This window comes from Contarinia nasturtii, unplaced genomic scaffold (genome assembly GCF_009176525.2).
Source record: "Contarinia nasturtii isolate CC-2019 unplaced genomic scaffold, AAFC_CNas_1.1 Cnas_scaffold_928, whole genome shotgun sequence".
NCBI lineage: Eukaryota > Metazoa > Arthropoda > Insecta > Diptera > Cecidomyiidae > Contarinia > Contarinia nasturtii.
In genome coordinates this window covers 934,457-948,575 of record NW_022198275.1, presented here as the reverse complement: position 1 = coordinate 948,575, position 14,119 = coordinate 934,457, and the positions used below count along the sequence as shown (strand labels likewise).

At 33.0% G+C, this 14,119-nt stretch overlaps 1 protein-coding gene across 3 annotated transcripts; it reads right to left on the bottom strand.

The window, feature by feature from the left end:
* Nucleotides 1-1,576: 1,576 nt before the first annotated feature.
* On the bottom strand, nucleotides 1,577-13,271 carry LOC116342940 (fizzy-related protein homolog). 3 transcript variants are annotated; one of them, XM_031770763.1, is made up of 6 exons: nucleotides 12,798-13,271; nucleotides 10,242-10,457; nucleotides 9,228-9,477; nucleotides 4,725-4,958; nucleotides 4,168-4,302; nucleotides 1,577-3,761 (listed from the first exon to the last, which is right to left on the bottom strand). In XM_031770763.1, the coding sequence occupies exons 2-6, from the start codon at nucleotides 10,358-10,360 to the stop codon at nucleotides 3,069-3,071; spliced, it is 1,431 nt and encodes a 476-aa protein (XP_031626623.1). In that variant the 5' UTR covers nucleotides 10,361-10,457; nucleotides 12,798-13,271; the 3' UTR covers nucleotides 1,577-3,068. The 3 variants fall into 3 exon arrangements, with proteins under 3 accessions (XP_031626623.1, XP_031626624.1, XP_031626625.1); XM_031770764.1 differs by lacking the exon at nucleotides 12,798-13,271 and adding an exon at nucleotides 11,147-11,317; XM_031770765.1 differs by lacking the exon at nucleotides 12,798-13,271 and adding an exon at nucleotides 10,823-11,006.
* Nucleotides 13,272-14,119: the final 848 nt, after the last annotated feature.

The following is a 14,119-nucleotide window of genomic DNA, read 5'->3' as shown; positions in this document are numbered from 1 at the left end:
AAGGCTTGACCACATGTATTTATTACATTATTGTCGCGACAGCAAAATGATTTGCTGAAAATTGAGATTTGATTGTGGTGGTAGCTATTTTTTAGCTATCGCGATTTCAGTGATGGAAAGTTTTCATTTAAGATTTCTTTTTATTTATGTGGTCGCCTTATTTCAATTTATTGATATATACACTTGTAAGCTACGATTATTTTTCGATTATTTGTCGATTACTTATCGATTATTTCCAATTAATTCTTTTCTTTTGTGATTCTCCCCTTAGGTAAATACTAATATTACCCGTGAAACGGTCAAATTGGTTCTGGACACTGGATGTCCATTCTCTATGATATCAAAATCTGCACTTAAAAGAGGAATAAAGGGAGGAAGAGATGTCATGGCGATCTCCGGTTTTGGTGGTACTGGAAAATCTGTTAATACACATGGTTCAACATCATTCTCGATAACAACGGTCAATGGCAAAGTACTCGATACAACAGTGCATATTGTAGATAAATCGTGCATTCCGCATGATGGCGCACATGGTTACTTAGGACTTGATTTTATGCGCAAATATGAAATGATGATGGTATTCCATACTGATACATTAGTATATCACTTTTGATGTAATGAAGACACTGGCATTTCGCAAGGCAGGATTTCTATATGCATTTTTAAAATTCGTTATGAAAGGAAAATAAAACTGTTTGGATGTGTGTAATTAAAATATTATTTATTTATTTATTTTTTGGGTGATTCAAATATCTCTGTCTTTTCTTATTGCTGCTTCCCAACCTTATATTGTATTTAATTTTGGTCAAAAATTTGCTCATTGTCAAATTATTGAAAAAAATATATACCAAAGGAAAATTGTAGAAAAATGCATTACAACAAATTAACTATTTGTAAAAAGCTTAATATTGAAGTATTATTGGGAGAAAAATAAGGACAATTTTTTCGCTGCAACGATTCAAATGAATTACCATATCATATGATTCAAATAAAAATCGTGTACTTAGAAATTGACAGAGCGCCATTTTGAAATAAAACTTTATATTGAATTCAAATTAAATGCACATAAGAGAAGTTATCTCAAATCAATATTCCTGTACAATATGTAATAACCGGACTATTATCTTTGCTATTATAAACTGTTTCAGTCCGCTAATTTCTGAAAGAACTATTTCTTGAGTAGCGTAACCACATCCCAATGGAAGGATGTGAAGACTTCAAGTCTCTTTGAGCCAACGGTGGCGCCCCGAATTTCAAAGGGGACCTCAATGTAATTTAACAACTCAAATCGAAACTAAACAGCGCGCCAATTTTAAAACTTGGTGTCATTTCCTCCCATTGCCACATCCATGTGGAATTGAAAAGTAGTAATGGTCATATTCACATTTTTATTGTTGGAACAACTCGCGTCATAGAAAACATAGGTCCTTTTTTCAATTTTTTTTACCTTACCTTGGTCTTATTTGCGCTAAAAAATGTAAATCTTCATTAAAAAAGAAAAAATGACTGCTCAGTTTCGATTTAAACACATTTATTCATTTTTCAAAATCTTTTTTTTTAGTTTCAATTCGTTTTTTAATCTTATATCCTATTTATCATTTTTATTCGTTAACTGTTTCACAATGTCCACATTACTAGCTACTTGATCTGAATTTTCATGATCAACATAGATAAAAAATTATTTAATTAAATGTTAAATATTTTCAAGCAGGAGAAGGAAGAAAAAAGAAATCGGTTAGTACTAAAATTCCTGGCAAAAAACATAAATAGACATTAATTTAGTTAATTTATCTATTCGAATCTGTCGCCGACACAGGTTTTGATGCAATAAAGTCTCTCTAAATACTGTCATTTCAAAGGTGGAAATCATTTGAATTTTATTTGGAGAGATTTTATCGCATCTAATGGTAATTATGGTAGCGAACTAATTTGTGGGAAACTTTGGTTAAGAGAATGCGATCAAAAAGCCATTGAGTTGTAATCGTTGATTTACTTTCAAATCGATTCGTAATTAAGACTTAACGTTCAACTGTCGTCGCGCCTAATGAACGAAGAAAAGTTACATACTCATGTTGTAATTTGTGCTCGATATCTTTTCGTTCGTATTCAACGAATTACTAGTTTTAATGTTAAAGATTTTCCGAAAAAGAGAAATTAGCATTTGTACACTCCAGAAAACATAAATCCTAAGGTTAGATGGATATAACTTTTTTTAATTTCTTTCATATTCGTATTTATAAATTTCAGTGAAATTATTTACCTTCTCGAATGTGACAAAAAGCACGAAAATTGCACAATATCTATCATTTACAATTGAAAAAATCTTATCATTCTATATATATTGTCTCGTTCTGTATTGATCTCAAATCAAATGGATTGGAGTAACCAATTCAAAGCCATTTTATCAATCGATTTCATTTGAGATGCATTTCGTCTCATTTAGAGCGACTGAATTTATTTCATGAGTTATAGATAAGTTTTTGTTTTGAGAATAAAATGAAATATTTTATGTATTTTCAACGTCGTTCAGATCCAATCAAAAGATATGAAAATGAATGCATGTGAACAAGGTGGAAAATATAGTTGATTGAGATCTAACTCGTGAAATGAACAAAAAAAAAAATCGCACGAAAAATTTGCTTTATACTACAATAGGTTGGCGCATAAAACAATGAAAAAAAGAATCGTGTATTTGATGATGAAATGATATTGTTGACGTTTTAAATAAAAATGCATTGTTGTTAAGACTCAAAATGGAATGGTGTTAGTTCAATTGTGTTGGTTAAATAGCACAACAATATTATGCGGTTGAATTCAGCAAAGCAGTATGAGAAGAAAATTTAATAAACGACTAGTTGCTCCAGTTTATCGTAAAACTAATGTATAAAATGTTCGATATTCAGTTCCGAAACGTGTTTCATATATTCGCGTTTGACATTAGTATTCCCTCATTTCGAGAGAGTTTGACAAACGTGATCGATTCTATAAATATAATTTTAAAGCTTATACACATGAAAATTGTATAGATTTTTGTTGAAATTTTGAAAATGAAATTCGCATGGTCATTTCTATCGAATATTTGAAAATAAATTCAAAACACTTTTGTTTTCTTTTTGACTACGCGCTTTACTGAACACATTCCAAAATCGTAGCGTCTCATCGCCGGCACCGGTAACGATTGCTTCACCATCTGGACTCAATGCCAAATACAGAACACGATACGAATGTCCGGTGAGTTTGGCAACTTGTGTCAACGATGGATACTTCCATACGAGAATTTGGTTTTGTGAATAACCGTGCGTCGACACCAGTTCCGATGAATGCTTCGACCACGCCAAATTACACACTTGTGATCCCGTATCCACACTTTGTAATGGTTGGGCTGTTAGCGTATTCCAAAATCTGATACATCGATCAGCTGTACCACCCCCGCTAGCCAATAACCCATGATGATGCGGTGACCATGCTATCGCTTTCACGGCAGCCATATGCTCCGAATATGATTGAACTGGATTCAGCGAATGTAAATTCCATACGTATAAACGATTATCGTTGCCACCAGATGCAAGATATTGATGGTCGGGTGACCATTTTAAACCGCACACCTCTTGACGATGGCCAGTTAACCGTCGTTCGGATACCAAGGCAGGCGTTCTTGTATCTCGTTGCATGATCAATCGATCACGAGACCCGCTCGACAAAATATCACCATTATATGCTAAGGCTCCTACACGTGCCGAATGGCCATTCAACTTGTTTATCTATTTGGGTTAGAAAAGAAAATAATTAGAAGATCTGGTTGATTCACATGAAACACCAATGTTTTATAGGCTGAACATTTTAAATTCGGTCAAATGCTATTCACATTGAAAAACTACTGCATGTTTTTTGTGTAAAAATTAGATATTGGATGAGTAAATGAAATGCTCGCGTAATTGTTACAAAGATTCATAATTCAGAGCTTCAATGGCATTGTTGCCTACTTTCAATGATTGAAAATGTAAATATTAACCGATTCAAACGGTAATAATCAATTCTCAAATACATGCTGTAGACGGCTAATTTGATTAGCACATACAAGAATGGCATATTTTGACCGTGATCACGCCTATCTAATTTGGTGTTAGTTTCGTGCAAAAATCTGTAAATATTTGTAAAATTGCTAACCATTTTATTCGCAGAAACGTCCCAAACTCCGACATAACCATGATGGGTACCCACTGCAACTTGATTGCCTCGTTCATTCCACGACACCGACGTCACTGAATTCCCATCTGAGCTCAAATCACATAGTCGAGTCACCTAAACAAGTAGAGACACACATTTTTTTATAAGTCTATTTACTTTTTTCCAATTTTAGAATATTTCCACCGGAAATTTCATCAATATTTAATGAGAACCGTTGTAATGCAAAAAGAAGTATCTTTGAGAAAAACTTCACTGTCCCATTTTCATTATGTTTGCCTAAGTATCTAAGTTGAAATTATGATAACCTCATTACTCTATGACATATAACGCGATCGTAGCGATAAGAAATATACCGATAAATCAACAAAAACCGTTTTTTCTCATCGACGAAAAAAAAAACGAGAAAATAAACAAAAAAATAATAGACGAAAACAAAAATCGAAAATGAATTCAATGTGCAAGTGTTGATATACATTGCGTGTGTTTGATATTTGAAGAAGAAGAAAATAAAATAAAAACGGAATGTGTACACTTACTTGACTTGTACAAGCACTCCATAAATAAACACAGCTACCTAATCCGACGGCAAGTACATTTTGTGCAGACCAATCAACCAAATTCAAATAGAAATCATCTTGTAGTTCGGGTGCGTCTAACACTTTAAATGGTATTCGTGATATTTTTCGTGTGGCTTTTCGTGGAGATCGCAGTAATTTTTGGCTTTTCGCACTGACCGGTGACAGTGAGTAAGGGCATTGCTCGTTATAATCCTGTAAATGAGAAGAAATAAAATAAAAGACAATGATCGATAAGTCCATAGAATAATCGAGTTACGTAACATTTTATTTGGTGACATTTGATCGTTTTTATCGGTTTGCTTGCTTTTTAATTCGATTGATCATACTTTATCTTAAGAAGCCAAAAGAAATGCGACAAACAGAACAGAAGTGACAAGATTCTCGATGGGTGACCACCACCATCACGCACAATTCGCGATGACAACAGTCAAAATTGGAGAAAACAAAACCGATAAAATGCAAATTTTATTAAGTAAATTTTTCGATCGGACAAAATTCGTTCTGTGTATATAATTATGTTTGCCTTTAACCTCGTTTATCCGTTTAGAAAATGAAAGCTTAATATGTTAATATTCTTTATTTATGGCGTGGCTTTTACGAATTATTAATGGATATAAATTTGTCTAAGAACATCATTCAAAGCGCATAAACAGAAATAAAACGTGTGTAATCAAATCGCGGGGGTTATTGTCTTTTTTTCCACTAAAACTTTTGTTGTGTATTTAGAGATTTGTTTTTTTTCTTAGTGACAATGAACTTGGCAACTGTATAATTCTGATGAGATAAGACTGAATGACACAATCACTAAATTCTATAATATCTTTTATTTTTTTCATTACAGTTTTTATTTACTGGAAAATATCATTTGGAAAACATTCAAGCATTGTATTGAACAGTTCATATGATGTGTGAAGCATTTACATAATACACTCTAATTGTGCGAGTAAAATTGATAAGTTCTTTTAATTGATTTTTTTTCTCGGCTTATTCGACAGTTATCATCAGAATGTGAGCATTTCATTTGACCGAGCGTTTTTGGATGAAACGCCTTCCTTTTTTTATTGCGTTTTGATGGATTTTCTAAATTTCATTTTCCAACACAAACCAGATCGGCTTATCACCGAATGACTAAATTCATAGTAGCAAAAACTGTATTAAAATTTAACTGAACTCAGTTTGCAATCAAGGTTACATTTCTAAATATTGCAATTATCGTTGTTATCACTCTCATTACTTTAGCCGCGTTATCAAATTAAAGTAAATAGATGTGATTCAGGCAATAAACCCATTTCGACCGACAACACATATCGAAATCGTCAGTTTCAAACAGTATACTGTAAAAAAATGTTCACTGGTTAATGTGTGAAAAGTGCACTTCATGTATGAGATAAGGCGTTTTTTTTGTAATATACGACGAAGATTTCCATATTGATCATGTTGCTTTAAAACATATCAGTTTCGTTAGAATTTTTCATAGATTATGTCCAATTTTAAATGAGTCCATAAACGCAGTGTTTCAAATTTATAGGTCGTTAGATCAAACCAGCTATCGTCATGGAAGAGCTGCTTTTTGACAATTTTTTTTCTGCCATAGCGACTAAATCTCAAATGTTACTTTCTCCTCTTTCAAAATTGTAGGCCGTCTGTTTGCACGCAGCAAATAGCACGTAAAAAAAGAAGACAGAGGGAGAAACATTTTGTGCGAAACAGCTTGACATTATAGGCTTGTATTTTTTTCTTCTTCTCTCGTTGACAACGCGTTCATAACAATAAAAATTGATGTTTATTGGTTTTTTTTTATCAAACGAAATTTTTGTCAACCTCATTGCGTATGCAAAACGGTATTTGTCGCATTCGACGTACGGTTTTGTGTCTAATCCGCCGAAAAAAGTCTACATATCTGAATGAAACTACCGGTGTGGTTTCTTTTTAGTGCGTACACAAACTGAAACTGTTATGAGTGTGATACGCACGTTTTGTCTCTCGTTCGTTTCAGATCTCGATTGTGTTGAAATCTCTAAAACATGTCACCAAATCGAAGCCAACATAAAAGCAAACGCAAATTTTCTATGGGATTTCTTGCGAAAATCTGATATTACTTATTTATCAGCAATTCGCATGCAAATGGCCAAATGTAAATAATCACTTTTTTGCGTAGCGCAAAAATTCCGAAGAAAGATAAATACATTCACGCACTTTGTTGTCTATGGCACTCGATGAATGCTTTTAGTCAATCGATTTGTCAATGTCTATTCATGTATACATTTCAAAATTTCGATTTTTATCGACTTAAACGTCCGAAAATAAATTGATAAAATTTAAAAAAAGACAATAATAAATGGATTTGTAACAGAAAAAACACGAACACAATCTATTCTTAGAAGGTGACAATTTATCTGAAAGGCTCGTCTTTGTAATGTCTCCAACATTTTATGGTTTGCGGTGAAATGACTAAGAGACAATTTTACAATCACTGTTGACTCAAAAACCGGACATTATGATAAACGAATAGAATAGTTTTTTTTACGTTTTCGTCTTTTTCATATAGTCAGAATGCATTTACCTTCATTTTTTTTGGGCACGACATGAGTTTCCTGTTCCATTGTCATTCACAATTTGCATTAGCTTGTTGATGGTCTACCGATCCATAACAAGTACACAATGGAAGATTTAATCGTCACTTTGAAACATTTACATGTTTTACAATTTTAAATTGTATTTAGTTCATATTATTTTGTGCGCCAAAGCATAAATGCTCACATGATCGTGCGTGTGTGCTTTTGTAAACGTGCGGCCATAAAAAGAAAATGTTTGCATATTCGTTTGCAAAACTTAAGCTAGTATAATAAACTTCCTTCAATTTTGTATTATATATTAGCATCGGCTACTGAAATTCCGCATCGACTTAATTAAAAAATTTATGAGTGAGCTTTACGAATGGAAAATTGTTTTATTGTAGTTATCACTCTCTCTTTCTCTCTATTTTCAACTGAGTAAGTCTGGATTATTTGAGAATTTCATTTAGCTTCAATTGATTATTATTCATCGCGATTATTTTCGTTGACCATTTTCAGCACGCAAAATCGTGCACTTCTTATTTACCTGACACTAATTGGACAATTTAATTAACAAAACCATCAAATTATTTTTGCGATTTTTGCTCTGTGATTTTGCTCGTATGTATAATTCATTGACGTTGCTTTTTAGCCACAAGATCAATCGATGTTTTATCGAGGTAGTCATAAAAACTTGGCCATAAACTAATAAATCAAATTCGATTCATTTGCAAAACGAATCGTGAAAAGAAGTTGAAAATGAACTCGTATGAGAGATTTAGAGAAATTCGCACCTTTTCTATAAGCATATACAAGTTGTCGTGAGTTCAGTATTTTGGTAAAATGAAAAAAAAGAGAGACATAAGAAAATAGAAAAAAAGCAGTCGTAAAGCTTGCAATACTTGGTCGATGGTAAAAACGATTTTGGGTTCGACAAAACTGAAAAATGGTCATACTAGTTACCATTCAAAAGTGGGAAAGACGATAAGGTGAGATAAAATATAAGTTAAATACTAATAGATAATTGGCATGGGAACCCAAAACATGTTCATTCATGAAATCCATAGAGCATCATCATCGATCACCCCCACAAAAAAAATGACTCGGGTTAATGAAAATATGTGAACTTTGCTACACAATGAATTCATCTAATAAATTGATATCAATTTAAAAATATGCGTAAAGCGAATTACGCGAAAACGAAAAATATTGACTGTTCTGTACGCTGTCTGAATCATATAGTTTGTTCATACATTTACATTGAATTCACTGCCGTCATTCACTACATTCTTCAAGCCAGACTAAATAACATAATTGCGATAATTGCATTGTATAAGAAAACCCCCCCTTTTCAACTTTTGATAAGCCTATTTATTATCTTAACGCCCAATTTCTAGTCAGTGAAAACTTGTATGACTAAAGCATGTCCACTGCTCAGTGTGAGACAAAAAATGTGTGTTTTTTTGTCGTTTTTGTTATTTGCATAAGGTATTTGCATAAATTAATTCGAAAACGATAAATAATAGAATTGAAATGAAACAGTCGAGCGAATTTATCTCTTCGTCCGTACGCATAGGCATACTGAACTATACATCGGTATCGCACACATTGTGTACATAGAGCAAGGTAGAATAGAAAGTAATAAAATGTTTCACAAGTGATTTAGAATTCTTTGTTATAGGGTTTTATACACTTCTATTTTGTTCAACGAATTGAATGGCTTGAAATTCCAAAATGTGCGAGTAATTGAATTCAATCGAAAATAGAATACATTTTAGGCTATTTTATTATCAACGCAAACAAACTGATACACGATTTTTTTTTTGTGTGTGTGTGTCTAAAAGTTGCGTTTGAATAAAAAAACATTTTATTGGGCTGCGTAAGAGAAAAATAACTGAATATTTACCTGTTTTGTTGGCGATTGATATTTGAAGAGTCCACGTTTTGCACTGCAAGACACATTTTCGTTGCGATCTTCGGCCACAGTTTTTACGTCTTCGATACCATTGCCGAGCAATTCATTTTTCAATAAACATGAATAAGCCACACTATCACGGGCTGATTCACCGCAATCACGTTGCTTTTTTGTTGCTTGCAATGAATTTTCATTTGATTTTGTTATCGATGCATAATTTGTTTGCCAATTATTGTTTGATCTGCAATACATCGAAATTTTTAATATATATACTTGCATAAACATATTTAATCAATCATAAATTCGATATAAGGTGAAATAAAAAAAAAAATGACGAAGAAAAAAGGTGCACAATAAGCGAAACTGGAGTCGATAAATATTTTGGATTTATTTGTTGCATACAGTCAAAGCAAATTCTTTCAATGTTCATCATTTTTCCGATGACTCAACTCAAACAACATTTTATTCGATCAAACATTTCGGTTCTGAGAAATTGCGCAAAACCCCGAGCAATATTGAAACATTTGACTCTAAAATAGATCGGGCCATTGACACATGTCACTAGCACGTGCATTTGTACCTATTCGACCGAGAATCTGCTCACTCACATGTTTTTCTAATACTCTTCATTTTTTACTATTCATTTTAAATGATGTGGCAATGTTGAATAAACCATTGCTTAGATTTCATATATTCGATGAAAAAAAAATCGCTTTACGATATTTATTAAAATCATTTAAAATAAATTCCGCAAATCGATCTCAATAAACTGATAAATACGAAACATTTGTCAAGTGGTCTGTGGCATCGCCTGTGTGTGTGTGTTCGTGTGCTGTTTACGCATAGAAAAAGAAAGACGAGCACGCAGAAGAATGATATTCCCAACTCATAAATCCAAACCTATTAAAAGCGGCGTGAATCGACATGGTTCCAGTAGCAGATGTGATTTAAATATTTTTGTGACTAATTAAGACATATAATCGGCTGGTTGAAAAACTTTTTTACCTGCACGGTATATATCGATCAAATGATGCACTTTCTTCGCACTCTCGTCTACTGAATAAATTTCGAGCGACCGGACTACAATATTTCAATACACGTTTTTCGTAGTCTGGGCTATACATTTCGTTGGACACCGTTTAATTTAGTTTATATTCACCGTTTCTGCCGTTTTGTTTGTTCAAACAAACAAAAAAAAATATTCTGCGTACTTTGCTGAATCTAAAAATGTGGGGAGAAAAAGAGAATAAACATTTTATTAGTAACAGTCATTTTTCATGAATATATTGAGTTGATTTTCAATTTCTGTAATGTTTTTGCTGCACGAGGCAGGATATGACCTCTGTGGGAATTACTGCCAAACATGCATTGAGTTCAAAACCACAATAGAATCTTAATTTAAATCTAAAAACCACAAAAGTTCGCCAGCATAGAGGAAGTTCTGTTATTTCTACGGGTGAAAAACATGTCATTGCATAAACTTATTATTATCGCATGAAGCGAATGAAAAAATTGTTTCAACAAAGTTTACATATTAAAAATTGTCTCTTCCATTTTACAGTCAAAATTATCGAATAAATTTATACTTTGAATAGTGTGTGTTTTTTCGGCTTCGAACCAAGGCAACAAAAAATGTAGGCGATCTTCATATGGGTATTAATTGACGTGGTTGACTGCAAAAGGTGAATTCTTTTTTTGTGTGTGAAATTGTAGGTGTCAATTTCCGAACAGTGAACTCATTTTGCACATCTTTTTTTTCTATTCAACCGTAGTTTTCGCAACGTGGAATACTCAACAATATGTTAAATGAATGTTGAAATAAATGCTTATCAAATCTCCAGATACTTATCAGAACCTTTGATAACACCGTTTAACGATTAAATTACACCATATTAAGTAACAAAACTTACACTTGTTTTGGTCGAATTGAAAAAAAGATTCGACGAATTTGTAATTTTTTTGTTGACTAGAAATTATTTAAAGAAAATCTTGAGCAATAAATGTAAGGCGCACTCAGATGATAGAAGAGGTGATGCAAAATCGTTTGAACCATATGAAGTGTCGATCGAGACTGAAGAAAAGTAACCGATTTGAAAAGTGACAATATTTTTTGATGAAATGTACGAATGGCAGTGAACGAAACGAAAAAAAAAGTAAAACAAAACGAAAGAGAAAGACAGAAAGAGTGAGCATATGAGTTATAGTCAAGCGTCACATATGGTATCGGCGGTTTTGAGCGTGCGATTATATTCCAATTTATACGAAGACGACGACATACACACTTGCACCCATGTGTGACTGTTTGTCAAACAATGATAAATATTTTTAAACTTTGGCTACAGCCATACACAAATAATAGCGTGTGAGAGCGGGAGGGAGAGAGAAAAAATGCGGCAAAGAACGAACCATGGACATTAGTCAAAAGATAATGTGCACAAAGAGCATTAGAAAATAGGAAGGGAAAGAAAGAGAATCGTGATTAGGTGATAACAAGCGATTTTATAAACAAAACTCATTACATGTAATCACATTTCGGATTAATTTTACTCTGTGCATCATTACCACCCAATGATTTTGAATTGTACAATCGATGCAAGCAATTAAGCGCGATAAGACGGGGTGAACAATATTCAAAAGTGCATTGCTAACGATAAACTCATTCGATGTTCTCTTTGGCCTGCTTGTTCGCCGTACACAATTTGGAATGCATTAATTTTCATATTGTTGCGTATGTCTTTTGTATTCGAACGGCGGTCGATGGATGAGGTTCTCCTGAATTCAATTTATTTAATTCGAATGTAAATCAACTTTATTGGAGTTTATTGTGGTGCATCCAATCACGTTATTCACAAAAAGTCGAACAATAAAAGCATTTTATTCATATGCATTCTGTGTTTATATCAGTTGATAAACACAAAAACACACATACGCTGCATTTTATAGAAACAAGCATTCGGTATGTATACATATTCCGTAGCGAATTGAACTATGTTTTATGTTGTATTGGCATTGTTTTACTGCAAGATTCTAGAGTTATATCGGACAAAATATGAATGCGCTATTTAAACGTCTTACTCAGCCGCTACACACACAGACTTCTTTCCGGTGAATTGAACTACATTTTCAAGCCGATTTTTTTTTTTCTCGTGCCGTTTGGCGATAGCAATCAATTGATTAGTAAACGCGCCAAAAATCGTCACAAAATAGTGTTCGATTAACTTTGGATATTAAGTAAGGTTAGGATCTGAAGCAACATCATTTCAATATGACCTAAATCCCGTGCATTTGTCTCTTTTTTTTGCACAAATTTGAATAAACTACAGTGTAATGTTTTCATTTGCAAAAAAACCACACATAAATTAGCCCAGTTATTTTTTTTTAAAGAATTCTGTCATTGAAGAAATTGAAACCATACAAACACACATTGTATTTCGATTTGTTGACATTAGCTGGTTGAACACACATACGAACGTCGTACACATACAACAACAACAACAATATATGTGCTACGCAATTGAATCAATGCATAATAAATTACATTCAATGTTCGACGCAACTTACTTTTCAATTAAATTAAATTCGGTATCGTTTGATTCATAAAAATAATCAATAAATAGATTAACCGTAATCTATTCAAGAAATAAGCACATTTCTTATCGACGCAACGAACAACGAAGTAAAATGAATTACACAGGTTAATTTAAACTGTCAATGCTATTCAATAGCCAACAGCCTATATTCTGCGTTTTGTTGTTGCTACTTCTTCTTATTCTCTCTGTCTATTTTCTATACACTCTCTCCTGCATAGACACTATTGGTTGTATATATGGTTTGGTTTTTTTTTTGTATTCCTTTTCTTTTAATTCACACTTTTTACGTCGCACACACAATATTCTTCATTTTGCTATTTGAATGCACCAAATTTTTTCAACAGAATTTATGCACAGAAAACTCAACAAATTTATTGAAATTTAAACGAAAAAACTGAATTTTTAGCTGTAGCTGATTGAGCATCGTCGTACGGTGTGACGCAGTCGAACGAATACAACTGCCATATAAATATAAAGCCACATACAATGAATGAGTTTCAGATGGTTGTCTCTTTTCTACTTACAGTATGCATGGGTGAACGCAGAGCGGAGCGACTTTCAATGAATGAACTCGTGTGAACTCTCACAATGGAAAACCTTTTCAAAATGAAAGCCGTTAACACATTTTCATTTTGAGTGATCACGTTATTCCATTTTTGTTGATAATTTGCATTTTCAATTATTTTGAAGCCATTTTTCAAAAGTGATTGTTCGTTTCTCTCTTCTATTCTCAGTCAAATTCAAAAATATACGTTAAATTTATTAAATTCATCGGAAAAGGGGAATTGACATATCGAACCAGAAAAGCGACACCTGGTGTCTGTTCCCGACATTGGATGAACTCTTGCCTCAGCACGAACGATTTCCATCACGAAATCTCATTTAAATGTACAAGTTAAATAGTAATATTTGTTTACGGTTTGCAACAGCTGTTTCATGCCTACCCTCGACGTAATAATGAGTACATACAAATTTCATTGAAAATTAATCTCTAAATATTATTTCAGACAAGCCTAGTCAGGACAGCAACAGTTATTTACCCGCTCTCACTCAGATCAATACTGGGTTCTAATCACTGTATCAAAATACAAAAATAACAAACTATTTATCAAAAAAAATCACATGCAATGTGTTTACTTTTGATTTTTTCTGTATTTTCTAAGAGTATGTTTGACCGTTCTTAGAGAAACTTCCTCCTCCATATTGTCGAACTGGTGTAAGACTTGCTGATGGCAACAAAAAAGTTCACATAATCACACGGTTTTTTTCTAAAAAGAAATGTTGTTGACTAAT

Excerpts from the sequence above, each read along its gene's own strand:
- LOC116342940 (XM_031770763.1), bottom strand. The coding sequence starts at position 10,360 with ATGTATAGCCCAGACTACGAAAAACGTGTATTGAAATATTGTAGTCCG. Across the intron at positions 9,478-10,241 it reads GATCGATATATACCGTGCAG|ATCAAACAATAATTGGCAAA; the intron begins GTAAAAAAGTTT and ends GATGTATTGCAG. Across the intron at positions 4,303-4,724 it reads GGAGTGCTTGTACAAGTCAA|GTGACTCGACTATGTGATTT; the intron begins GTAAGTGTACAC and ends CTACTTGTTTAG.